At 48.9% G+C, this 27,740-nt stretch overlaps 2 protein-coding genes across 2 annotated transcripts in view; one reads left to right on the forward strand and one right to left on the reverse strand.

The window, feature by feature from the left end:
- LOC122368170 (carcinine transporter-like) overlaps positions 1–8,938 on the reverse strand; it is a 38,936-nt gene extending 29,998 nt beyond the window's left edge. Inside the window, exon 1 of the mRNA XM_043341863.1 lies at positions 8,764–8,938. The gene's annotated coding sequence lies outside the window, so the exon portion shown is untranslated. The remainder of the gene's footprint in view (positions 1–8,763) is intronic.
- Positions 8,939–10,767: 1,829 nt separating this feature from the next.
- LOC122368171 (trace amine-associated receptor 13c-like) lies at positions 10,768–26,741 on the forward strand. The gene is made up of 3 exons (XM_043341864.1): positions 10,768–11,206; positions 23,755–23,930; positions 24,290–26,741. Exons 2-3 carry the CDS (start codon positions 23,802–23,804, stop codon positions 25,223–25,225), a joined length of 1,065 nt encoding a protein of 354 aa, XP_043197799.1. The 5' UTR covers positions 10,768–11,206; positions 23,755–23,801; the 3' UTR covers positions 25,226–26,741.
- Positions 26,742–27,740: the final 999 nt, after the last annotated feature.

Below are 27,740 nucleotides of genomic sequence, written 5' to 3' on the forward strand. Positions count from 1 at the left end.
ATAAAATGGGAAATCTTTCAAAGGTGGCACACTACCTTTAAGTCCGTGTAACTGCTATGTTTAATATCAGAGTCTGCATTCCTGATTTTATGAATTAATTTGCTGAAGTGCTTCATTTCATGCTGCTTAATTTCGACGACAGGCTACGTGCGGCCAGCGGAGAGTCAAAAAGCTAAAACTTGAACACCTGACAACTTCCTTCGCAAGCTTTTATTACGATATATGCAACCAATATTTCAAAGCCTCGAATTCAACAAATGATTGAAATAGTTCTGACGAAATCGTTGTAAAATTCATCGCAGCTATGCTTCCTTTCCCTATCCTACTGCGATTGAAAGCAGCTTCCTGAGAAATCGAAGCGATGAAGTCGTTAAGCCTCGACCTCGGCCACCGACAGCGAGGCGTTTTATCCAGATTTTCAGGCCGCGGTAATTACTGATCCCCACCTGCCCTCGCCCGTCCCTGAATGGCGTCGCGTCGGCCGGTCACAACAGGCCTCTGCAGACCAAGGTTATCATTAGTCTCACGAAGGCGGAGGTGGCTCCGGCCTGTCGCTTAGTGGCGTCACAGCCCGCCGTGGGCGAGCGACGCACGTACGGTGTCTAGACGCGACGCGATGCGACACAGGAGCAACAACGACAACGGGCGTGTGGTACCTATCGTGTGTAATATCGTGTTAAGAAGTCGCTGCGATGAATGTTTTAGGACTACGTTTTAGATCCCAGTAATGAACTTCCGTTAAACATGACGTTAATGAAATGGGATTTTCAGAGTTCGTTGGTACTCCATTTTTCCAAAATCATCATGAAGTTTTCATCTGCTTTCCATGCTATGCAGTATTAATGAGGCTACATACTCCTTTACCTCGTATCCGAAGCTTGGGTAGATATGGTCTCGATTTCGTCAAATCAACATTTTTCGTTAAGCCCTAACGAATATACGACGGGAAAAGTCTCGGCCCACGCTGCCATCCACAGACGTCCTTTACATCGCTTTGAGACGGCAGACGAAATGCCGTGCTCTGAGACAGACGGTCGCTAAAATAGTGTGCCTGCACAGAGAAGGGTTGCCGAATGCCGGCCGTCGGGAGCCGGCCTCCTACTTGACGATTCTCCGTCCGTCGCTCGGCTCTGATGTAGTGTGCACGTGCCCGCAATGTGGCATGGCCAACGACAGGTTGTAAGACAATTCAGACATTAATAATGATTAGATTACGATTTACCGATGGTATATCTGACTTACGTCCAGCTGTCACGACACGATGGGAACAAAAGAATTACGATATGCAATGAATGCAATCAGCAGTATGCCCGTCACGATAACTCAATAAATTATATCGTTGGATAAAAATAGACTGAGAAAGACCTCACACAGTCGAGAAAACAGGCAGGATCATTAAGTTAACTGCTTCAGGAAGTCATCAATCACTTAACTCATTCACTAAACAGCATCTGAGGGATAAGGGATAACAATGATTAGTCCGCAAATATTTCGGCTCCTTTCGTGACCATATTTTTTTTCAGATCGATAGAGTTCAGGAATACAGGTAGGCAGGGGTCAGCTGGTCGTCATAATTTGTCGTAAGCACCAACTTTGCCTCTCGGGGCTGGTGTGGAGTGCCGTTTCAGCCCGGCGGCGTGGGGTGCCAGTCCAGCCCGTGCGGCCCCCGCCCAGCGACAGAGACCGAGCGGGAAACGATGACGCGCCCTTCCGCCGGCCCATCGGCCATGACAGGGCGCTCCCGCTCCCGACTCCCGCTCCCGCTGCGGCTGAGAGCGGACACGGAGACAGCACGCGCCCCGCGCTACCCTGACCGGCACCAACAGCAAGGTATTGACCCTCACACAACACTGTCCCATCTAAGTCCGAGGTGTTGACGATGTTCACAGGAGAGAGAGAGAGAGAGAGAGAGAGAGAGAGAGAGAGAGAGAGAGAGAGAGAGAGAGAGAGAGAGAGAGAGAGAGAGAGAGAGAGAGAGAGAGAGAGAGAGAGAGAGATGTGGAAGCCTCTTTCTCACGGCCTACCGCTTTGAGTGACTTGTCAAGACGTTAACGTGTAGGCGAGTGTAGTAAAAGTTAATTACCATTGAATGACGCTAATTAGTACTAATGGGCATAATGGGCATTCGGCACTCTTGCGACCCACGTCCACGACAAAACCGATGGTCAGCGCTCAAACCAGCTAGCAAAGCTTAACGGAAGCCAGCATACCTGTGAATATTGCGATCATGAGGAGAATTAATGGAGTGGAGATGCTAAATAGCCCGCTGCTTGTCTTATGTAGATGTTGGCTAGCGGTATAAAAGTTTCGTAGAAACAATTACCCAAAAACGTCCAGACAGAGATACAACGATAATCGACCACATTCCTACTTTCTCCACACGACTACGCAGTCTTATAGCTATCGTTTGATCTCAGATTATGTCACCGTAGGGACCGGAGAGGACCTTTACAGCACGTGCGTACTCCGGTCGGATCGGCCGGGGCCGTCACGTGCTCTGGCTGTCAACTACTGTCCCGTTTTTCATATTTGGTCACCCCAGAGGATCAGTAGTAAATTGACTCTCCGAACAAGGTAGGCACTAGGCAGGTAGGTGAGCAGACTGGCACACTGGTTCTCCAATGCTTTTTCTACACTGAGTGAGCAGAAGCTGTCACAGTGGCTGTTTGGAAAGGACAGGATGGGAGGGAGATGGAGAGAGAGAGAGAGAGAGAGAGAGAGAGAGAGAGAGAGAGAGAGAGAGAGAGAGAGAGAGAGAGAGAGAGAGAGAGAGAGAGAGAGAGAGAGAGAGAGAGAGAGAGAGAAAGAGAGAGAGAGAGGGAAGGTGGGAGGGAGAGCGTGCTCTTTATTGGTGGCCCTTCACACAATCCTCGAGGCTCGAATATCAGTATCAGAGCTCCACTTATCCTCAAAGTAAACGCACCGTTCTTACGCAATGCACAGAGCTGGCAAGTGGACCAGATTGGTCAATGTCAGGCGACACTGAATGGTAGTGATACTGAGCCCATTCGACCGATCGTTCGGCTGACACGGCGTCCGTGCTCCAGAATACGCCCGAAGGCGGCAGCCGGGCGAACAAGAGCGATCTCCTAATCTAAAACAGTCCTCTCCATCTACCGAAGTTTTGACGAATGCTGAAACAGTGCCTTTTTTACGTTCATACTTCACGCTGCTGCTCGGAAGAAGTTAGCGTGAAAAGCTATGTAATTCTCCGGTGCATATTATTTCATGAAGGGTGTTTTCGCTATCTTTATGTTAACTTAAGTTGAACGTTATGTTCTGGTGGTAGGTATGCCGGCGCACAAAACACTGCTTTTGCTAGTCCGATGAAACAATCGCCACTAATATGAGTACAGCTCACTGACTCATAATTTATTAACAATCGGTGCTGAGCCACTCATCCTTGACAAATATCGTATCTAATGACCTAAGCTCATTCCATACGAATGCTAATTAAGGTTTTTCAATTAGCGAATGATTAATCAGTTATCCATACATACCTATCTTTATCTCGACAAAATGTGTTCCAGGAAACTGATAAAAAATATCAACAAGTTAGGGAGAACAATAACTGAACAATTGGTCATGCATGTAGCTTGACAAAATGTCAATGACATAAGCTCTTTTAGCTCTCTTTTTACGACAAGTTTAACCACCCTGATAGGTTTTTTGAGATTACGATTAGTTTGTTCATTTTTGTGACGATGTTCATCATTTCATAGGGCGTTATTGGCACTTAACTGTGAATGGACACGAAATATGATGGAATCTTAACTGTATCATCACACTCCCAATCGGGACGGCGATAAACTAAGGAATATATAATCTGTAAATATGTACCTGATATGCCTAGGTACACTGATACCTTTTAAGGCTCTATCAAAAATTGAAATTTCCAAGAGACCAAAGCTCCTTGAACGCACACAAGCAGACAGTCATGTCAGTCCCTCCCAAGACCTCATCGATCAGCTACCTTATTGCGCTTGAAAATTGCGTCAACAGTGGGTACCTACTTAGCACAGCAAACACACGTTCACCAAACATGGCCGCTATTCCAGCCGATCATTGCGGCCTAGAAACGTCTAAAGACGGTCTGTCATTCATTAACGATCCAAGGCACAAGCAAATAGCTCTGACGCACAGGACTTCCGAAAAGGCAGCAGCTCACTAGTTATATCCGCTTATGACGCAAATCCTGCTTGCTGGTAAGCCGTAAACCATCTATGTAATGATCTAGCCATAGAAGAAGCACCATGAGGCCAGATGGTAGACTCGACGGACAGACGGATGGACGGACGGATAAAACCGTTGACGGATGATGGATGGACGGATGGATAGACGATGTACTGATGGACGAACGAGCGGATGGGCGGACAGATGACAAGATAGACGGGCATATGCGCGGGAAGCTAGACGGCTAGACGGACAGACAGACCGTAACAGACGAAAAGACGAACGGACGGACGGACGGACGGACAGACGGGCAGCTGGAGGGTTGAGCGGAAGGATGAACATTTCTCGGGCTCACATCACACTGCTGATTACCCCAACCTAATTTTAGCCCCTTTTTAATATTTTACCCACCACTCGAAGTTTTGAAGAGTCATGAAGCCGATATGAACTACATATTAATGTCTGGAAACGTGCATGTTAAAAGCTTTAAGTCGAAGCTGCAGAAAGCTGAAGCTGTAGTTGTCCACAAAAAAAACAATAAAACATCTAAGATAAGAACAATGCCAGCCTCGCCTTCCCTCACACTCCGAACAGATGCCGGCACCGGCGCACCTCAGTGGTCCGTCTGAGCTCCTGGTGGCCTTGGCCCACATTTTGCTGAGAGTGAACGACAGAGGGAGGGCGACACAAGGAAGCATGATAGGTAAAATATCACCTACAGGAGTGGTGGCAGCTGGACGCATAGGTCGTGTCTCGCGGTGATCTCTGGGCGAATCCACACCAATGCCAGCGAGTTTGGAGAAAACATTGGAGTCTCTCGAGCTCCTGTAATACCACATCTGGCCATAGGTCATTAACTTGAACACAATCTTACAGACTGCGATGTTTTAGTTTCGTTGTTGCGCTGGCCGTCCGTGGCCGCAGCAGGACAAAGATATTTTCCACCACCCCTAGGAGTGTCGCCAAATGGTCAGTCATTCCAGGGCACCTCACGCCGGCAGTGGTCGGTCCTTTGCAGCGTTTACTTCACATCGCATACCTAATACCTATACATAGGTTACCTATCATTATACAAGCTTAGCGAACAGCCTCAGAGAATCAGAGGGTCCGGTAATTTGCGAAATGCAAAGCTCATCATCAGCAGAGAGAGGTCGCCTGCGCCAGTAATTCGACGATCCACTCACCTCCGTGAACTCTGAACGGTCTACGACGCGTGTCCCAGGTGTGAGGGTCGCCGCTGGCCCCGTCCCACCCCTCACCGGAAAAGGCCCTCGGTCGGACTCGACCCCCACCGACCCGACCGCCGCAGCACTGGGAGCTCGCAGTGGGAGCCCGACCGGCCAACGCAGCTCGCGCGCCGCCCATCAAACTACCATCTGTACCCATGAGAGTTCGTTGAGGCTGACGAGGCGGCGCCAGCGGACCCTCCGCTGTGCGCTGATATTGCCGGCTACTGCGAATCACGACTGATGCCGCCACTGCTCTGACGTCATTATATGACGTGTTTGTGACGTCATTGGCCTCGGGCAACAGCCGCAGCGCCGGTGGCCGCGTGTCATGGGCTGAAGAACGAGCTGGGAGAAGTGGCGAGGTCAGAAGGGAGCCAATGACTCGGTGGACGTGACGTCTAACGAGCACCGAGGAGTGGCCGCAATCGGTGCGGTGACGAGTTACTTCCCAGCGCGAGCCATTGTTCTCAAGTGATTAAAGAAGATGACGCTCCTGCACAGGGCTTTCAATGGGCTTTACGACTGTTGCCAAGTGTTCCATGCGGCTGTAAATTGAGCACGTGAACGGCTGGCGGCACTGCGCTGGGGTGGCGCTGGGCGGAATCGGGTGGGTCCATGTCTAATCTCAGCTTCTGTTAGTTTTTGCACGGAGGGCAGACAAAACTATCCGAGTTCTGTGATCTGTCCAACCTCAGTTGGAGTCAAACTAGTTAGGGTGGTTCTGTCCGATGTCAACTAATGTGATCAATGTCACATGCTCTCTTCTATTACAGCTGGTTATGGTCTGCTCGTTTGAGCGCTATTCAAGTTTCACTGGTCCAATATAAATGCGAAAGTGTCCACTGAAGCTGCCATGGAGTGGAACCATATCTATAGAATCGGTCGGGAATCCAGAAATTCTGCATGCTCTGTAGGTATACCAGACCCTATGCCTACCTATACCTACAAATGATAATTGTTTGACCCAGAGGTATGGTCATTGTCTAAAACTAAATTTAATTTTAATGCCCTTCGAATATCACTTAAACATAATGCAATTTGATGCACTAATTTCCACAGCTCGTAGGCAGTTCCTGAAAATCAACAAAATCTAAGGTGCCGGTATACGGGAGGCGTCTCCTCAAGGTCCCCGGGTCGGACGTGGGTGTCGGCCGACCGATGAGGCCCCGCGATAAGCGCGATAGGCAGCCACGCCGCGGCGCCCCGCCCGTGCCGATGAGACGAGCGCTGACCGGAGGCGACAGGACAAAAGGTGGCGAGGCCCCGATAGCGCGCCTGCTGTCCGCTCTGGCGTGATGCCGCTCGTCTGCGCCGTCACCGCCGCCGCCGCACCGCACATGTCCCCGCCGCGCCGCACACGTCTCCGCCGTAGACAGCTCAGTGTAGGAGTGCTCGAGGAGCGAGCAGTCGGGCACACGGCTCGGTACAAACCAAACACTTGACTGCTCAACGGTCGGTAAAAGGAGTCGACCGTGAACATGATGACGCAGATATTTTTGAATTTCGAATCTTCGTCATGGATCCACTGGGGGGTTACCAAGTGGTTAAGAATGTTAGCTCAGTCAAGATAGGCGGTGGCAATTGAATTTATCGGAAAGGGGGTGATGGCCCGAGTTCGAGTTGCTCCGATCACAGCGATTCGTCTCTGACGGGACCGGCCCGCGGTCAGAAGTGGTGGTCAGATTACTGGCTTGGGGAACTACTGCAGACCGAGACCTCAGACTCCTTGATGGAAGTGCCAGCTTATGGATTCATCGGAATGATGCAGAAATGCATAAACATGACTCTGGTTTATAATGATTCATGCCCCTGGATTGCGGAATAGCTCAATATAGCTACAGTCAAATTTAATGGAGCTAGACAGCAAATATTTTAGGTACAAACCCGTTATACTTTATAGTTTATATGACTATGGGGTACGACATTCGGTCCGTTAAATGTGTATTGCTTTGATTCAATTTCAATTTGCGGTCGTTTCAGCCATTGTTGTCGGCCCCAAAGAGCTCTCTCGCCGGCTTCCGCACCACAAAGATGAGCCAGTCCAGCTCCAATGTTCCAGCTCAGTACCTCAACCCAGCGTCAGTGGACTAACCTGCACCACCTATCCCGAATTCCAGCGCAGGTTCGTCGAATTAGCCAGCGCGGCTGCCGTATCGCTCGTCTCAGCTGCAGAAGAATGTCTTCTGAGAATGTTACGTCCAATCGAGTCGATCTCTGGCTTCGTAAGCAGGTGCTGATGAGAGTATGTAGTAGCCGGACAAAGCTGGTAGTGAGCGGATGCAAAGCGGACAACGTGTTGGCGTGATGAACGGCGGGTCTTATATTTCGATCTACACGGCGTGACGCAATAGTTCGATGCAGCGACACTGAAAAGCGGTGTAGGTGCTGCAGCTTACAGCGCCACCGAGTCTGAACGGGGGGTGTAGGTGGAATTCCGGGCCCCTTATCTTTGATATCGCCAGTGACAGTCGGGCGGGTGGCAATCAGTTGGTATACGTGCCACTTGGTACTCGTGGGTGTATGCATCGAGCCGTTGTCACCACTTCGGATTATCAGCTCTTGCAGTGTGCTTCACTGGCCATAGTACACGCAACTCGTAATGCATGAGCAAACCTATCAGTAATTTGAGTTTTCAAAAGAAATTTTGTCCGAATGGACGAACGGGTGGTTGTGGGTCCTAGCAATTTCATAAAGGGTCCTAGTTTCATAAAGGTGAAACGTATAGGTATGCTACAAATGTCGTGAGCCCATCGGCATAGGTTATACCAGTGCGCTCTCGAAGTTGCTCGCATTGTATGGGACTATGTCGTGTACGAGCAAGAATTTAATAAAACTATCACAATGGGCCACATCACGTAACATGCCATATTTGTAAAATAGAGATCACGATAGTTCAAATTGTGCGACAGTCAGTGTTGTTGACCCGTGTTTTTGGAAAAAAGGGTGTGTCCGGTTGTCGTGGTCAGACAGAAAAATAGGCGGCGGGTACTGCGACTCTGGACTGCTCAGCACGCCAGCGATGCGGTTCCGGTTCCTGAATGACAGGCTGACACGACGGCGCGACATCTATGGAGCGGTAGGTCTACAGACGGACCTATTGCGTAACAAGGAATGGGTTCTCATTATGATGGACAGGATATTAACACTCATGCACGTACCTATCTGTAAAAGCTGCGAGTCTCTAAGACTAACTGCTGCCTAAGTTCTGCCTTGTTTATATGCCTATGATTGTTTGTACCCCTTAATTATTACGAAACATATTAAATAAGAGTTCGTACTTAATTCACAGTCATATACACAAAATTTTGATATTATCCGGCCTGTGGCAAACCCACTATCCACTACCCCGAGGCTAGCCTACCCTGAAAGCTGATCTCGCTGGCAGTAGGTAGCAGTCACGGCCAGTCAGTATCGGCCCGGTCACACCACGGGGCTGGTCACCGGCAGTCTCAATCACGGGTCAGTGACCTGACAGTTCACACCAAGACCGGAGTCGCAGCGCACGCGGCCACCCGCTGTCGGCCTCACGGCTGTCTGGGAAGGCCTCTGCTCAACGCAGATACCACCTCACAGACGGAGAGGCCTGAGGCAACCTCGGCACCCCTCCCCCCACGACCCTCTCCACTCGGTGTGATAGTCTAGGCATGGGAGGGGGGGGGGGGCACGGCGGCGGTCCTTATGATTGTGATACAGCCTGTATCAGTCGGCGCGGAGAGGAGACGCAGCCGCGGCTGAAGACGGCCGCTGATGCAACGGTCGTTTGTCCGTCCGACCGCACCCGTGACCGCACCCTCAGCCACACCCCTGGCTACGTCACAGTCGGAGAACTCCGCCGCATTGTTAACGCAGCGGTCATCAGTTTGTTTGCGTTCCATGTCATCATTGAATCGACACGACCTTTACATTTCACTCGCATACTGATGTCATGTTATTCTTTCTCAATATCTATAAGACTGTCACCATTTTATCATATCACTTATTGGTTCGTTCGGCTTTGTATTCTTGAAATAAATGAATGAATGAATGATTAATTATTACGCCCATCTTGTGACGTTCGTATCGCTATTCTTCGCCCTCATTGCATTTTGACAGGATCACCGTTCCAATTATTGACCACAGCTAAGCGTTTTTAGCTTCTCTCTCATTTAGCAAAAAAACAAAAAATGTCCTTAGAAAGGAGCTTTCCTCACATAAAAAATACTACGCATAAACTGTTAACGTTTAGACGCGTCCGACTATCTACTTTGGAAATCAAACCAGCACTTTAAGAATGAGAAATGGCACAAAAAAGCAAATAAAAGCGTTCTTTTTGCATCCTCGTACAACGCAGCTACTTTACAATTACGATTTAATTGCAATTGCGTATGTAAGATGTTTTAATAACTTTTATCAACGAACAAATAGGCATGGACTTTTCCATCACACGCGCTTTACGGAAAAGAATACAGCCTGATAAGCAGCATCGATATTCATTCATCCTCGAATGTGTTTACCCCTCATCACACATACAACCTCTCAATAATGCGATACGTTCCGGCTCCCTCGCACACCACAGCACACGGTGACCGATGCCCTGCGTCTACCTCCGCCCACCGTGGCGCCCATAGCGGTGACGGATAGTGCTGCTTCGGTCGGAGCACCGCCCCACGACCAGCGGCGGCGCATTGTAGTTAGTGGCCCACCGAGTACACACGACCGGGCGTATTTGCCGACAGACGAATGGTCCGCCGCGAAACGCGCTACTGCGCAGTCAACTAATGACCTGTGTGTTTACGTATGATGTTATCGACTAATGCCAGATGATCGCCCAAGTCTGTTCACAGCTACGACATAGTGCTAGGTTGATCGTCGTTTGTTCTGTGTTGTGATGTTGTTCGTTTGTTCTGCTCATGACTCGAAATGTTCACGATCTAATTGGATTATTGCTTTAATTGTTGTTGTTATTTTATGATACCTAAACATGAAACAGGACCTCTACTTTTTACCAATAATACGTCGGGACAGACTTCTCTATAAATAGCAGCGTCTGCAGTCGAGACGTCTGCAGCTGGTGACAATTACGACCCCGTGCCGCGATCAGCCTACATTTGTTCGTGATCATCGTGGTTATCCAGATCCAGGATGTCACAGGAAGAGCCGCGCAGTATTTCCGTCTAATCGGTCCCACCTCCGCAGCCTGAGCACCCCCCCCCCCCAACCCCTCCCCCCAGGACCACTCGGCACCGTCCCACTCTGTCCGCCCCGTTCCCCGGTCTCGTCCGCAGACGCCTCCTCTGGCCGAGATGGTCCGACGGTGCGTGACGTCACTGCGTCGCCACCGACGCGCGTCGGCTCCGTCGGCGGCGGCGATTGATCGGCGGGCGGCGCACCGGCGGCCGCAGTCTCGGCGGCCGGAGCGCCGTGGACTGTGGAACGCCCTGGTGTGAAACGGACACAGGGGGAGCAGTGCTGACTGGATTGATTGGGAGAGGGTTCTATGGTTCGAGTTTCAGCGGTGTTGAATTTCAGCTTGGACTTAAAGCTGGCTTTAAATGGCTTTATGATTAAAACGGTTCTGATCAAGTCAGTGTAAACCAGGTGCTTGAAGAAAACGGGCAATAGATAACATCACCATAACGTTTCATAAATGTCATTCGTGACGAAGGCGTGGTAGCGCGCAAGTTATCACGCTCGATTATCAGACCATGGCGCCGCTTAGAAAGTGCTGGACTTGAGGTCCATCAGTGACAGCTCTCCGAGGAGCACCCCCTCTCTGGCACAATGGAACCTGCATATCGTCGATAGGACACACGCTATGTGATCAGGTGAGTGGTGAAAGGATGCCCGGCTTGAAGTGAACATGTCTAGGTATCCGAAAGTTCAACATTCTAATCCAATGTCACGTCGCATTTAATGAAAGGGATGAAATCAGTTTTATACGAGCTTATTCTTTAGCGAGATTGTGATGAAGGGATGTTTACACCAATTAATTAGCTAAGCACTCATCAAAACCGCGTCTAAAACTTTTCAAGCTGTCTTAAAAGTTACCATTTAAACGCTTAGAAACGCCTTTTACTTAGGTATTGATAGATGCATTGGCGGCGGCCAGATAAAATTAAAATGGAAAACCATATGCCAATATTAAGGAGAAAATTGTAAGAAACGAAAGAGTACTGCATGATAACTTTCACAAAACAGGTAAGAATTTCATACTCGAGAACGTTTCCAAACATTTTCCCTGTGTAGCCTCGTGACCGTGATTCTCATCCATTCGTTTCCTGAAGGTCTCCTCTCACTTTGCTGCAGGTCTTCTGAATATTTTCTTTTCTCGCTGCAATTCAGCTGCCTCTCTTTGCTCCTATCTTCCTGTAGGCTCTAGCACTCGGGGTTCACTGCAGGTCACCTGTCGTGGCTGCACGGCAGATCTCCCTTCGTGCACCAGTCCAATGAAGTCGACAGGCGCCGCGGTTAACTGGCAGTAATTGTGCGCACCATCGCCGGTAGCGCAGTGTCCGTCTGTTCACCCAACTCAGAGGTCGCGTCTGACATGGCCTCACGTCGATAACGGTGGCGCTTATGCTAATGTCCATGCGAGCGGACGCAATGGGCAGAACCTTTCCATCACAGCTCTACGGCCATTGAGTGGGACACGCAAATCTGCAGGGCGGTGTCAGTGGGCGCGGTGTCTGTGTCCCTGCTGTCTGCCGGCACACCCCTGATGGTATTACGACCACTTCTGCTCGGAGCTGAAGGTCGTAAAACGACCAGAGTTATATGAACCATTATGTCACCGGCCGGCCCGCTTTGGTTGCCGTAACCTCCGTGCACTGTCTGCGTGCCGGGCCACTCCCAGGAGCGCGCGGGCCGAGTGGCCGCTGGGGACCGCGAGCTGGCGATGCGGACAGGCGCTAGTCACGGATTCAGACAGGGAGAGGCGTTTTCCTTGACCATGGATTGGGAAAGGCGACGTGCCTTCTGATAGCCCTACAATGATTTCAGTAGGAGGACGTGTATTTTGTCGGGCACGGATTTGATCAGGACAATGCGTCTACTGTTCGTTTTAAAATCGGGCGAAACTACGCTGGCGAGTAGTCAGCCTAAAATGCTTCAGGTAGAACGAGGTGTCTACTGTTGTCTATGGCTTTGCACAGGGCCAAAAGTCTACTTTGACAACGGATTTTTGGAGCTACCGCCCCATGGCGCGCAGTGTCCGCCGGGCGCCGCACATGCCGTCCGCCGCCGGTCCGCACGCCTGTTCTCCGGTCATTCCTCGTTCGGTGCCGTTCCGTGCCGCGGCCAGTCACAAAATACAGACGAGTGGCGGAACCGTGCCGCGGCCAGTCACAAAATACAGACGAGTGGTGGAACCGTGACGTGGCGCAGTCACGGTGCGGTACCGTTCCAAATGTCAGAATGTGACCTTACACAGCGAGAACACGACGAGCTCTCCAGATCTCCCACAGCGAAACGCTGAAATGAAGCTCATTTCGCCTCAAAAGAGCATCAAGATGTTGCCGACTAACGTCATACAATTTGGAACTAGAGCAGAAATTACATTTGTGGCCAGCCAATAAATCATTAATTCAATGTCTGTGCTGGGCTTCCACAGGATCAGATTATATGTGCATGACGTTTCTGCTCGATTATTATACCTTTTACAGCAGGTTGCTGCACCTGTTCAGCGGAAACGACCACGGTACCAATAGCGTTTCAATGTATCGTATTGATGCATCCAGTTCGCAAATGAGAATTTAACCCGGCAGTTGCTGGGCCGCTGGGGTATTTCGCCACCCGCCGTTTGCTGAGGGGGCGTTAAACGCCCCCAGCCGATAAATAGGCGCAGAGAAACGCACGAGGCGGCAAACAAAAGAACGCGACGAGACGCTTCAGATGAGTATTAAAATTGAATTTTGAGGTCACAGGTCGGGTCAAGGTCAGGTCAAACACCTGAAATCGGGCTTTCAGTAGCATGGACTTCGGAACCTCGCAATGGGCGCCTCTCGTCATAAACTCTGTCAAAACGGTGCACAATCCTTCATATAAGGCCTACAAGAGTGTCAGATCCATGAAGGGGTCAGTCAAGCATAGGTCAGGGTCAAGGTCAGATCAACCAGGTAGGCACATATTCCCGAAAATCTAAACTGATATTTGCAGCCTGTGACATATGTTTTATGGGTAATTTTGGGCGTAGAACACGATGGTAACATTCAATTTCATTTCATCATAGGTGTACGTCTTTAGTTCAAAAAGTTCAATTTAAGAAATGCATGTATCATGGTCGTGAAGTAGTCACGAGAAAATGCCAAGATTCAGTTCAAGATTTTGGAAAATGCGAAAAGATAATGAAAAATCGAAGATAGCCATTTGATTTTCCATGGTATTGGCAGTCTAATGGCGTTTACGGCATGTCTGTATGTCTATTCTGTAATTTTATATGATTTTTGGAACATATGCCGTTTTTGGTCGAAAACTAAAAAAACACGACGTCACTAACACCTCGATATCTAAAAAAAAATCGACAGATTTTTTTTTAAAAACTTTGTCACAATATACTTCAATCAATTCGCGCTGTTGTTATGCTATAGCGCGGCGAAAAAAAGGGGGGGGGGCGTTTAACGCCCCCTTCCCCCCAGCAACTCGCGGGTTAAACGAAGCTAGCGATTTTGTGCCAGCATCTTGTCATGAGCAATTGCCTAAAATCGCATTCATGGGTCAGGTCAGGTCACCGACTTAAGTCATATACTCGCAAGTTCTAGACCTCTGCATGATCCATGTAAATGTCGCAACTTGAAACTCTCAGTGCCAGGGAATCTTGAAAGAAACTTTCAGTAAATAGAAAGCTTCTGAATCCCTACAAATTGTTTCCATGACAGTCACCTGTCAAGCACCAGATCACGTGTCAGGTATGCCACGTAACCTTTTCATTATAACTCAGCAGGGGAAACACGGAAACTGCTTATTCAGCGCTGGTTTTCGTCAGCGCTGCTTTACTACTACCTCATGCACGTGAGGTCGTATTTTCTTGTTCATTTATTTTCATCTTTTATTTGTTCTTTTTATTTACAATTTAGACCTTGCATGACGTCATACATTTATCATGTCACTTAAGTCATTTGATGTCGTCAGATTTCTTTTACAAACTCGCAATCTAATTTACCCTCGCCGGACCTTTGGTTTTCTATCATATTACATACATTGGTACATCCGACCTTTGGCCAAGCCGGTGCGTAGGTTGGTATGTTGGCCGAGTCGGTACGACCCCCTCGCAATTTCACTCCCAATGGACCTAGAGGCTCGCGGGAACAAACGGGCGTGCGTGCCGTTACGACACGCAGCGATTGGTACCCGATCACCCGATGTTAGAGTTTCAGGCCAACCGGTGACCTCTAAAGTCAGGTCAAGTGACCCAAGGCACGGGTTCGTTTGTTTTTGTAAATAACTTGCCAAAAATGGTCGCAGAGCCGCGATTTTGACACAATCGTATTCTCCATGCTCAGGCGCGTCGAATGGTATACGTTTTGTTCGGATGAGGTCAACTCAAGGTGTTGACCTCGGGTCAAGGTCAGGTCAGAGCCCTTCAGGTCACGAAGTTGGTCGAAGGAGGTCATAGAGCATGTCATTGGACTCGGCAGGTCTTCCAAAGTCCATTGGTGACTTTCTCAACTCACTAATTCAATTTGATCGGGAGTTGGCCAAAAACTCATATGACCTGTGTGATGTCATAAGTGTCGTCACGCAAAGTCAACCATGCATAAGTCAGTGAAGCATCGGACCTTGCAAGGGGTGCCTAAAATCACAATTCCTTGTTCTTGAGATAGTTGTAGATCATTCCCAGCACCAAACTAACAGTTTCCATATTTTCCCGTTGACTTCACTACATATAATGGTGAGGTCACGTGACCGACCTGACCTCAGGCGACCCTTAGGAAAAATCCGAGATATAAGAGTTATAACAGCTCTCGAAGATAGGGGAAAGTGGGGTAAGACGGGCACCTTAACTTTGGAGCCATTTTTCGGCCGGTTAGAAACATCATAGAAACGGGAAACTGAGTGAAAACCTTTTTTAGACATTTTACTTCCAGTTGCCAGAAGATGAGACTTAGGTAGAGCTGATTTAACAAATAAACTACAGCTATTTTTGCAAAACCTTGCAAAAATCCGTCTTACCCTATGGGTGGGGTAAGACGGTCACATGGGTAGGACAAGACGGCCAGCTTCTTTCACCGACCAGCGCAGCTCGCAACAAATGCCCGAGATTAGCCGCATTGATACAGTCGCTCGTTGGTCTCAAGTGCTTCGGAAAAGGCAGATTCCGAAGTGCAGAAGGCGTATGCTCGTATATAGGCCGTAGCATGGATTAGAGATAACTGGATGGGGCACTCCGGCGACTTTAGCGTCACACGGCCGTTATGCGCATGCGCGAGGAACGTACACGACCGCGACCTTGGCGCCTGTTGTAAACTCAATGGCGGAGTGCTTTGCGGCGATCATTATTTTGCTTTTACGTGTGATTACGTGTGTTTAAAGAAGAATTTGGGGCGGCATATTTTATATTGAAAGGTGAGGAATGCAGTGAAGGTAAAAGTTTGGTCCCAATAGCTATAATTGATGAAATAACGCCATGCTCTGAAAACAACACCTTTTTGGCAAGAAGCATAAATCGGTGAATATCTCTTTGATACGGTAGGCAGTGGCGGCGGAAGGTATTCTAGGATAGGGGTGCAAACGATATTGAAGCGCCCCTTCCCGCTGGGCGCCCCTTACCATTGCCGGGCGCCCCAGGAGAATGAATGTTACACATCAACACCAATATGCCTCCCAGTGAAATGAATTATGAATGTCGCCTTTCGACGCCGGTAGGCGCCCCAGACACCAGTGGATTTACTGCCGCCTTAACCCTCGCCCGTAGGTAAACGGTGTTTTGCCACCTTCGCCTATGCAGGGGGGGGGGGGTTGGTGCGACCCCTCCCTGGCGTTTGAAAACGGAGCGTCGTAGAGCTTAGCGGAAAAGACCAACGGATTGCTCTCAACGAGATCTCGCGATTGGTGGTATATTTTGTGGTCCTAGGTCAACATTTGACCTACTTATGACCGGTCACAGGTCAAATTTTCGGAAAAATCTAACTTTTTCAGATTTCCGCGCCGATTGCGGCACAACGGTAAGAGATATCGACTTAAAACCTTCACTATCGTGATCCTTGATCAATTCTCTATCGTTTGGTGTGTATTTCGATGTCATAACTCTAAAAATGATGCGTTGGGAGCATCGGAAGTCTGCAAGGTCATTTGTGCATTGGGTCACGTCAGGCGTGTGACGTCACTGACCTGACCCTGACCCAAAATGAACTACAAGGAACAATCGACGATGCCTGAAATGGATAGCAAATTCGAATTCAGGGCATCAAAATACCCCGAAAAGGCATACAAGTGCAAGAAGTCATTACAGGTCAACCGAGGTCACTGACCTTACCTTGACCTTAAGTAACCTTCAAAATGTCAACGGACATTGTGCCAATGTCAAATCAGCCAGTTGTGATTCTAAAACAATCCATCAGTGTGTCAGGTCAATCGGCATTTATAGCAATGTGAAGCAATCTCCAATTTAGCGTAAATCTGGCCGGAAGTTGTTCTCTTTATGACGTCATAACTCCGTGACCTGACATTACCTTGACAAAAAAAAAATACCAAAAGTTGCGCAAAGGATGCCCCAAAGGGTACTGAAAATTTGAGCAAGCTATCTGAAACGGTTCGGCGTGTAGCTAAGAAAAACCTCAGGGGGGGTTGCACCAACCCCCCCCCCCCCTACATGGGCGAGGGTTAAAACAACGATAGGCACCTCAGTGAAGGGAATGCCGGCCTATACCACCGATAAACGCCCCGGATGAATAAATACCACCCGTCAACGCCGATAGGCGCCTCAGTGAAATTAATGCCGCCCCCAATCTCCGATAGGCGCCCCAGGTGATACATGTCGCCCATCAACACCAACGGGCGCCCCATTGAAATGAATACCGCCCTTCAACACTGGCAGACGCCCCAGTGGAATGAATGCCGCCCCACAATGCCGATGGCCGTCCCTGCACTGGAAAATCAGTTTCGCCCCTATACGGGCGCCCATAGAAGTTTGCAGAGTGCTATTCCTGGTCATAATCACCTCCCCAGTAAAAAAAAAAAACGCAAAATAGGCCCTAGCACTAGGGGTGTAACCGCCCATACGGACAGTGCAATTTTACAGGCCCCAATCTCGGACCTCCCTTAACATTCATATGTTGTAAACGGCAAACCGCCCCCAATAAATGTTACACAAACTAATTTCCTCTCGCATATCGGCCATCAGGCGCCCCTTTTTGTCGCATGGAGCCTGCAACGCTATAAGCTCTCATATGTTCGTGTTGGCGTTCGGAGGCTATCGCCTTCAAAGACGTCTCCATAAATGTTTCTTTTTCGTCCCACACACAGGCGCCCCTCTTTCGCATGCAGGCGCCCCTCTTCCGCATGGCGCGCTTCTCGAGTGGCTGCGCCCTCCTAGCCTTTATCGCCTGGCAAGAATATATTCGACAGGGTCGGCAGCATCTGCCTTTGTTTCAGATAAGGATGCCCTCCACTCTTCAGCATATCAAAAGATACTTTTCCCACGTCATTGCCACCCTCTTCGTGTCACAAGTGCCTTTATCAGTTGCGGTGTCGCACTGCTCAGCTTTATGGCTGCCGCACCTCTTAACCCGGCAGTTGCTGGGGTATTCCGCCACCCACCGTTTGCTGGGGGGGGGGGGGGCGTTAAACGCCCCCAGCCGATAACTCGAGAACCAATAGGCGCAGCGAAACGCACGAGGCGGCAAACGAAAGAACGCGACGAGACGCTTCAGATGAGTACTTTAAAGTTGAATTTTGAGGTCACAGGTCGGGTCAAGGTCAGGTCAAACACCTGAAATCGGGCTTTCAGTAGCATGGACTTCAGGACTTCGCAATGAGCGCCTCTCGTCAGTAACTCTGTCAAAACGGTGCACAATCCATCATATAAGGCCTACAGGAGTGTCAGCTCCATGTAGGGGTCAGTCAAGCATAGGTCAGGGTCAAGGTCAGGTCAACCGGGTAGGCACATATCCCCGAAAATCAAAACTGATATTCGCAGCCTGTGACACATGTTTTATGGGTAATTTGGGGCGTAGAACACGATGGTGACATTCATTTTATCATATGTGTACGTGTTTGGCTCAAAAAGTTCAATTTAAGAAATGCATGTATCATGGTCATGAAGTACTTACGAGAAATTGCCAAGATTCAGTTCAAGATTTTGGAAAATGCGGAACGATAATCAATAATCGAAGATAGCCATTTGATTGTTCATGGTATTGGCAGTCTAATGGCGTTTACGGCATGTCTGTATGTCTATTCTGTGATTTTATATGATTTTTTGAACATATGCCGTTTTTGGTCGAAAACTCAGAAATCATGACGTCACTAAAACCTCGATATCTCAAAAAATTTCCGACCGATTTTTTTGAAACTTTGTCACAATAAACTTCAATCAATTCCCTACAGGTACCCAAAATTTGGCGCGCCTGCGGCGCGCCGTTTTTATGCTATGGCCCGGCGAAAAAGTGGGGGCGTTTAACGCCCCCCCCCCAGCAACTCGCGGGTTAACTTCCTGCCTTCTCTACAGATTTTAGAGGCGCCCCTTTCCATAGCTTTAGGGTGCAGCTGCCCCCCTTGCCCCCCTGCTTCCGCCGCCACTGACGGTAGGCTAAGTAGATGTGAGGTAGTGGGTTTTATTCAGAATCGTTCCGAGAATCGATTGCATGTAGAATTAAATGAATATTCATGTGTGGTAATAGGAGAATGGCCTTTGAAGTGGTGACTACAAATATGGCGCACATTGTTCATCACAGATTACACTGCTTTAACATTGGTTTGGAATAGTTTGCCTTATTATAAGAATAATGCAAAATAAATACATTTTAAAGATACTGGAATGCATTCTTATTTAGCCCCACATTCATTTCAGACCTTAACTACAAGTTACAACACTAATGACTTATAATGCTGCATATCAAAGTAGGTACTTCCACAGCGTTAAGTATTATATGTTGAGCTTGAAGTGCTGTCCGGATTGAATAGTTTATTTGTAAACCCTTTTTTCATTAACTGACAAGATTTATAATAAATATACTATTAAAATATGGTCACAGAATTATTATCTTCCACCTACCAATAATTTTTCATTACGAGTTTACGCTTCTTCAAGGAGTTCTTGATTGCAATCATTTTATCATAAATAGTTAATACCTTTTTTTTAGGAAAAATGGAAATTTATGTCTAGTAAGAAGCTAAATTCCTCCTATAAAAATAAAATGATTAATATTTTATCAAATATACATTACAAGGAAGTGCATTCGTATTTCTACCTATCTTGTATTCAGGAACATTTCGTTCTTATAATACTTTCTAATAATATAACTCAATTAATATTACTATTCTTTTATAAATATGCATTGAAATTGAGTTGATTCTTCATAATATCCACCTATTACATCTAATCACATTTGTACCTTTTCCACTTTCCAGTTTGACCAGCTACCAGCCATTGGTTTTGGATCAGCCTGTTTATGAGCACTGGACTGGAAGGATGGGGATTGGGGCTGGGGCAAGATCATGCGATGGCAATGCTTGTGTGGTGCCTTGAGTGTTAAACATGTATGTGTATTGGGTGTTGTATACAGTGCCTTAGTGTTAATGTTTGTAAATGCCAGTGTTTGCTTAATTTAACTGTTTGATTGATGCTTAGGGATGACATTGGGCAATAATGTATGTATTGCTAGGATGTTTGATATTGAAAGTAGTTTTGTGTATCACTTATGTTTATAAAGACCAATGGACACCTCAACCCTGATGCGTTAAGGCGTGGAGATCTACTGGTCATGTTTGTATCGATACGTCTCCACTTCCCTACTTGCCCCTTGTTCCATCAATGGCCTCCGTTACTGGAGGGCAGTGGGCACTGATCAGTGTTTTTTTAGATGTCTGTGAACTTGTCCGTCCTTGGGAGTTGTTTTGATGGGCTGTTGTTTTGAAGAAAGCTAATGCTGAGCGCTGTAGGTCGGTGAGTTTTTGTTGCAAATAGAATCGTCTCATTCAGCATTCTGTTTACTCATGGCATTTGCTAACTTAATGTGCGGGTGTGTCGGTTCCTGTATAGCTTCTGGTGTATTATAATTCTTTGGGGCGTTAAATAAGAGAATAGGGGCCTACATACAGTGGGCCGATTCGACCGTCGACAGGCGGAGCTGAGCTTCAGGCGAGACCGGCATGTCTCGGTAATGCAAGCACTGGAGGGAAATGGTTCTACTCGAACTGTCCTAGTGCCCTCACCAGTCGCCAAGGAGCCGGGTGTGGTGGCTGGCTATCAGCTCAGAACAAATATGGGTGATCAGTGATGAGGTGAGTTGGTTGTGAGGATGTAGAGGACGAACATGCGCAGAAACTGTGGGCGGAATCCGCGATTCGATCGTCGTTAAGTGGGCTAACGTATCTAAGCGACCACGATTTTTATGAAATCGAGCACATTGCACACGTGTAGCATCGTGCTAACTACCCGTTGACACCCACCCACCCATCCAAAGGCCCCAATAGCGCAGCTTGAAACGGCGAGGAGCGTAAGATACGGCCGCCGCTAATGCTCTCAGCCGGCCCGGGCGCCCGGCGGTCGTGTACGTTGTTAGTTCCGGGTTCCGCCACCAGGCGGCCGCCGGCCGCAGCGGTGTGACGCGTAGATCAAAGGGTACCGCCGAGAGTGCCCCATCCAGGTATCTCTTATCCATGGCCGTAGTTCAGAAAACTTGTAGAGCAGTTTTTCACATTCATTATTCGAGAATAAACTGTGGCCGAAGGAATATTGCTAGCATGTCTGTGAGTATCGAAATCGAGCATATTCTTAACAGAAATGCTTCTTTTTTCCTACAGCAACAAAAATATTTTCACCATTAGGTACTCGTAAATACAGACCCATTGGATCCATAGTTGCCCGTCTTACCCCAAACTCAATGTCAGAAGTTCAGCACGATTCGGGGGGGGGGGGGGGCACCTCGGCCGGCGAGGGTTAAGCCGACGAGTCGGGTAAAGGCACCAACTGGTGGCACCGCGGCCCTGGTGGCGCAGTTGGTAAGGCGTCAGCCCGCGGTGCGGGAGGTTCCGGGTTCGATCCCCGGTGCCGCCCGTTCCGCGGGCGTCGTCCCCAGCTGTGTCACCAGCAGGAGTGGGGTGGGCTCCCACATTAGCCGTAGCCCAGGGGGGAGGGGTACCTTCCTGTAAATGTGCATACCGTATGGCCCGTTGGAAGGATGATGAATAAACTAACTCTGTGTTATAACCTGCTAACATAAAACTGTATGAAAAATGACCTACCCAACCAACTTCCTGACTGAGAGACTTTGACCTGACCTTGACCTGAGACCGACACCGGAATCAAAGTTTGTCAGACAAAGTATACCATTTGACGCGGCCTAGTGCGACGAAGACGATGATGCCAGCGTTGAAAACCATTGGTATTTGGTAGGTACTACACTTCATGTTGAGTCATACGACCATTGTTTACCATTGACTTGACCCTGATCTTCAGGTGTTTTACCTAGCCTCAGAAGTTACCGTTTGACCTCAGACCTATTATACAGGCGCTGCGTCTAGTAACGATGCTCAACATTTTTTCGCGACGAAGCCCTAGCCTATAAAATAAGGGCAAAACGGTGAAAGAGGTCCTATTACCCCCCCCCCCACTCGGCCAGACCGTGTGTAGATAACAAACAGCATCGTAGCAAGCAGCAGCAGCATGACTTACACGATACTTTCGTAAAAAAGCTCAGGCCAAATGATCCCACTGTATTTCTCCACCAAATGAAGGTGCTGGGTCATCGACCAAGCTGCTTTATCTATAGGGATTAAGGATGAATGATGATTCACATGGAGGTGATGCCCCGCCCCAGCACAATAGGAAGACTGCCAATAGATAAAGGTCCGGCTTTCAAGAACGCACACACATTCACGGGTTAATTACATTTTTTATAGTTGCCACAACCACGGTGCATATAAGCCACAACTAGCTGGCAGCCCAATCAGCCAGCCGAGCGCAATGCGAGCCTGTCTTTTGTCACCTTTTATCCCCTCCTCTTCTTCGTATTTCCCCTCCCTGCCCACTCCGCCTCCTATCGGAAATGAATCGGCCTCTAAGCTCGTCCTGCACTTTGTTCTGGCGAAGTGCCGTCTGATTTTCTCCACAGTAGCGGCTGATTTGTCCCCATGCATCCGCTCAATCGAAGGCCCTCTAACCGCTCAAGCGGGCTCTCAGTCGCAGATAGATACTTATATGGATAATGGATTCCAGGGCAGCCCCGTGACGTCATTGGTTCTTTTGTGTACCGTTACCAAGGCAACCAGCCCAGTGACGTCAGTTAAGTGCATCGTTACCATAACTACAGTCACCATGGGATAAACTTACTAGGTAGTTATAGATAAAGCAAATAATAATGGACGACGGAAGAAGATAAGGCGGGGCTCAAATTTACATGAGCACTTGAGCGCATTGCGGTGCAAACATGTAACTATAGGCAGGCAGATAGAACTTAAGTGATTGATCTTCAATTGACTGACGATGGAAAAGGTATACTTACCTAAAGGATGAAAGGAAAGCCCACCAGCCACGATTTATGTACCTATATCGTTTTTGAACAATATAGAAGCAATATTTTTTTTGTAAAGAATGAGAGTGTGACTGGAAACTGGCACCTAGGTATCACCACTAGAAATTCTCCAGGGAGCACTGGAAACCCGCTCGCACCAAATCACATCTGCCCAATCAATTCAACGTCCAATAGCCGGTGAGCTAATCCCACCTTCAATCCATAATCCCTCTAACCCTCTGTTCAGCATCCGGTACGCGTCAGTCCGTGACTCCGGCGCCGCTCCGCTCTCCGCCGACCGCCCGGTCCGGAGTCCGGAGCGGCGCCGGCGGAGGCTCGGCCCGGGCCGAACCAACCTCGGCCGGCCCGGCCCGGCCCGGAATCAATAGGTGGCGCTCGACGACCGGCCAGTGACGTCACCGTCCGCCAGCGGGTCAGACGCTGACCCCGGCACGGCGGGGTCCGAATGCACAGGCAGCCACCGGACCGAACCGGAAAACACTGAACTGCAATCGGCGGCACTCTCGCATTAATTCAACAGGGTTCCTCAAGGATCAATGTCTTTATTTTCTTATTCTTAGCAAAATGCACATCCATTAGCATCCCAGTTCCCTCAACATTTATTTCCTCTTCCAGGTCCCGATACCGGCCACCTCGTCTGTGTTCCGTCCCGCCGCGTCTGACGGCACCTCTCTGTTCACCAGGCGCCGCACCGAGCCGCTCCACCGACGACAGTCAGCACCGGTGACCGATGGCGATCGCCGGGGGAGTGCCGGAGGCGGCCGCCCGCGCCCGAGAGGCCCGGCCCCAGTCCGACCTGGAGGCGTGGCGCAGCCTGCTCAGCATCTTCTCCAACTACTCCTCCGTGCTGGACGAATGGGTGAGACGCGAGTAGGGGAACGAGAGGGGGGAAGATGTAGAAAGAAAGAGCTAGAGTGGGTTTGCTTCCAGTACCGGTATAATTGTTTACGCCGGGTATTAGGTACAGAGTCCTAAAAGGGTAAATAAAATGCATGAGCCCGGTAGAGCCTTGAGTAAAGGCATATATGCGTGCCTTATTTGTTGTAGGAACTGCTATAATTTTCCGTATTTTTGCAAAACAAAAAATATATAGTATGTATGCGAAAACATAACGTGAATACCTACAAGACGAGCAGCCAACCATTCTGCCACAAGCTGTCGTGTTTCAACCGAAGCCATCTGAGTCGCTCCGTGACGCTCCACCTGCTCTGCTCGCAGGTGGAGAAGATGCTGGAGGAAGCAAAACGACACGAGCAGAACGGCGAGCCCGAGCTGTGGATCATGAACAAGCCGGCGCAGTCGCTCTGCATCTGCGTCATCATCACAGCGGCCGTCATCCTCAACATCTGCGTCATCCAGAACATCTACCACAACGACCTGAAGCTGAAAACCGTCCACTTCCTCCTCATCAAAAACCTGTGCATCGTAGACTTGATCGGGGCGCTGTGCGTGCTGCCCGTGCCGCTGATCACCACGATGCAGGGCGAATGGACCTTCGGCGAGGTCATCTGCAGCCTCAACAGCATCATCAACGTGCTGCTCTGGCTGCAGCACATCATCATGTTCATCATGCTGAAGATCGACCGCGTGCTGGCGTCGTGTCTGCCCATCGGAAAGTATCCCCTGTTCCCTATCCGATTCATCAGTTTCGTGGTGATGCTCTCTTGGCTCTTCTCTTTCAGCGTGGCCGTGTTTGTCACCACCAACTACGACGCCCTCTTCGAGCCAGCCATCATCCTCTGTATCCCCGACCTGCCGTCGGTGTTTTTCATCTTCATCCTCGTCATCTACTGCCTCGCACTCTTTACCATCATCGTCGGCTACGTGCTGGTGGCCATCTTTTTGCGTCGCAAACAGGTGGCCGCTTCCCACAACCCTGCCAGTGTGCACATCCTCGACTACCGCGGTCTGGAGCGCACTGCCATGGCCTCGTTTCTCGTCACGCTCAGTCACTTGGTGCTTTACATCCCGACCCTGCTGGTGATCGGCCTTCACGGCTGGATCCTGCCTCCGATCGGCATCCTCATCTGCGACATGATCGTCTACTCCGAGTTCTTCATCCACCCGGTCATCCTGCTGGCCACGTCGACTCGGATGCGCAAAGAGGTGCGCAGCACACTACGCCGTCTCCGCCAGTCTTTTTCGCGTCGGTAGCGGAGGCTGCTAGAAAAATAGCCGACATCCGAGCACGGCCGTTCGCACAGCTGGTGGAAGTGACATCCGCCGCGAGACAGCTAACGAGGTGAAAGCGTTAGCTGTCAGCTGGATGTCTGCGGGCACTGGGGTGTACTGTGCGACTTCCTACACTAGACTCGTGTGTGTGGGACGTGCGTCTGCCGCCATGTCGCGAACTCTGAGATATCGGCACAGCAGCGGCAGTCGTGTACTTATACCGTGGTGTGAAGTAGTGACAGGAACTTGTCTCAATGAACAGACTCAGTGACGAACTTTGTGAGGTGCTCAATGGGAGCTGCGTGGTGGAGCCGTGCGCCGCGGCGCGGTGGGCTGTTGAATCGTTGACGTTACAGTGTTGTGTGAGTGGCGAGCTACAGGAACGCACACAGTGCTCCACCTCGCGGACAGCACAGGGCACGAGCACGCTTTCCATGGCCTTGAAGTTTCTGACTATACATATTTACGTAATGTTGAGCTGTCCTAAGACATGTTCCAATATTTGCGCAGTTAATACGCCCGTTCTTCAACAATGCCATGCTTTTAGTAGTAATCCCATCCAGACCCGTTTATTTTTCTTGTCCCGTTTTAAAAGCCCTCCCCAGATATCCATTTTAGGCCACCGCTTGACGCTCTATTTCCCATGTTTTTAATCTGCAACCGACTTACGGAAAGGCGACACCGCACTTTGGTATTTGCCATTTATCAACAGCTGGAGACACGCCATTTCTTCGATGGCTGACACTTGACAGTGTTTCTGAACTTACCGACTATATCGGGACATTTCTTGCCGCCTGATCTCTTAGCAGAGCGTGCCACCTGTTCATATGTGAATCATAGTTATACATGTTTGAATGCGATTATTAGATGCTGTTACAATGCCGTTGCGCTGTCCTGTCAGTATTAAACGTTGCAGGGAATGTTGCTGGTTCTCCAATTACGTGCTATCGATCAACTGCTCCTGAATCTCGCCAAAAACACATTGCACGGTGCTCAGCCTCATCACTAGCATTGAACGAATGAAAAAAAATATAGATAAAACAGCAAACTTTGTACGCAAGGAGTGACACAATATGGAGCTGTTTTTCATTACAAGAACGCACAAACATTCAATCCAGAGTTATCCCAGCACAAAATACAATGGGTTACTTCTCATATGTAATGAATGGCTTTCTGTTAACGTAACATGGAGTGTTATCTAATGTAGGTATACTCAATGCCTAACTAATAAAGGATAAACAGATGTCAATGTGATGCTCTCGCTCCACTGAGCTCAATGTGCCGATCACAAGTTATTTTTCACACGTTAGTGGGCAGGTACTAAATGACTTTTATCGTCAAATTTCCATGACGCTGCGTGCAATCCTTGAGAGTGGGTTACAATGTGAACTATGTGACTGACGGTAAACCACTAACCAGCTCAATGTTCATGTGATTGGTCTCCGTTTCCATATACGACCCCTCTGCCTCCTATTATTCCGCCGCTATTGACCGGTGGTGCAGTAGCACACCGTCTCGGAGGGAGACGCCAATGATCGACATTTCATAAATATGCAAGATATTGCAACAAAAACACCTAACCGACGGCTCGTTTATTGTAACCTTTTCTATGGTAATAAATTTTTCATTGTCCTTGAAAAAGTTATAATAAACGAAACGTCGGGTAATTTTTGTTGCAATATCTTGCATATTTATGAAATAAGTGTCACATTACAACTCAATGCTCGACAGTCGACATCTTCACGAACACTGATAGTGGAAGGGCGCCAAACTTTGTCTCCGTTCTCCTGTATTCTCTTCAAGATTTCCACTTATAGCACCAATCGCGGAGACCTGGTACCGCCAGTCTCGCGCGGCGCGTGCGCCAATCAAAACGGCGTCCTCTTAGGGGTGTAACCGGGACCTATTATCAACAGTGAGCGTCGACCGCAACAGCAACCGTTGGCTGTTGAAGCTGGCGGTACCTGCCCGCCCGGCGGCGACTCATGCTGTTACGGCACCGTTGCTCGAAAAGAGAGAACGCCGTCTCAATAAACGTCCACACGCTGGGGTCAGCCGAAGAATCAGTCGTATGTGCATTGGAGAGCGGACACTGGAGAGTACGCGAGTGAGAGTCAATTCCTGCGCTGTAGGACATCGATTCAATGCTTGTGCTCAGTTCAATGCCAGGTGATGCTTGCGCACTTCAGGCAATGTGGGGATAGTCGCCGTTTCTGTCGAATATATCTTTTGATTAAGACACGATATAGACGTCAAAGAAGACAGACTCCTATCTGTTGTGCTGGATCAACTTGATCAAGGGCATTTAGGTATCACATTTGTCTCAGGTGAAAACTTGCGGTGTAAAAAGGTTATAAAGCTTTGGAAAGGCTTCCCTCATCGAACTACATATAAACACAGATCCTGATGTGAAATGGTGTTTTCCTGATTTTACGAAATCTACCACTTTTGACTTTTTTACTTCAACCCATGTTACGTATTTAGAACTTTGCGGGGC

Source organism: Amphibalanus amphitrite, unplaced genomic scaffold (assembly GCF_019059575.1).
Source record: "Amphibalanus amphitrite isolate SeventyFive unplaced genomic scaffold, NRLGWU_Aamphi_draft 000929F_arrow, whole genome shotgun sequence".
NCBI lineage: Eukaryota > Metazoa > Arthropoda > Thecostraca > Balanomorpha > Balanidae > Amphibalanus > Amphibalanus amphitrite.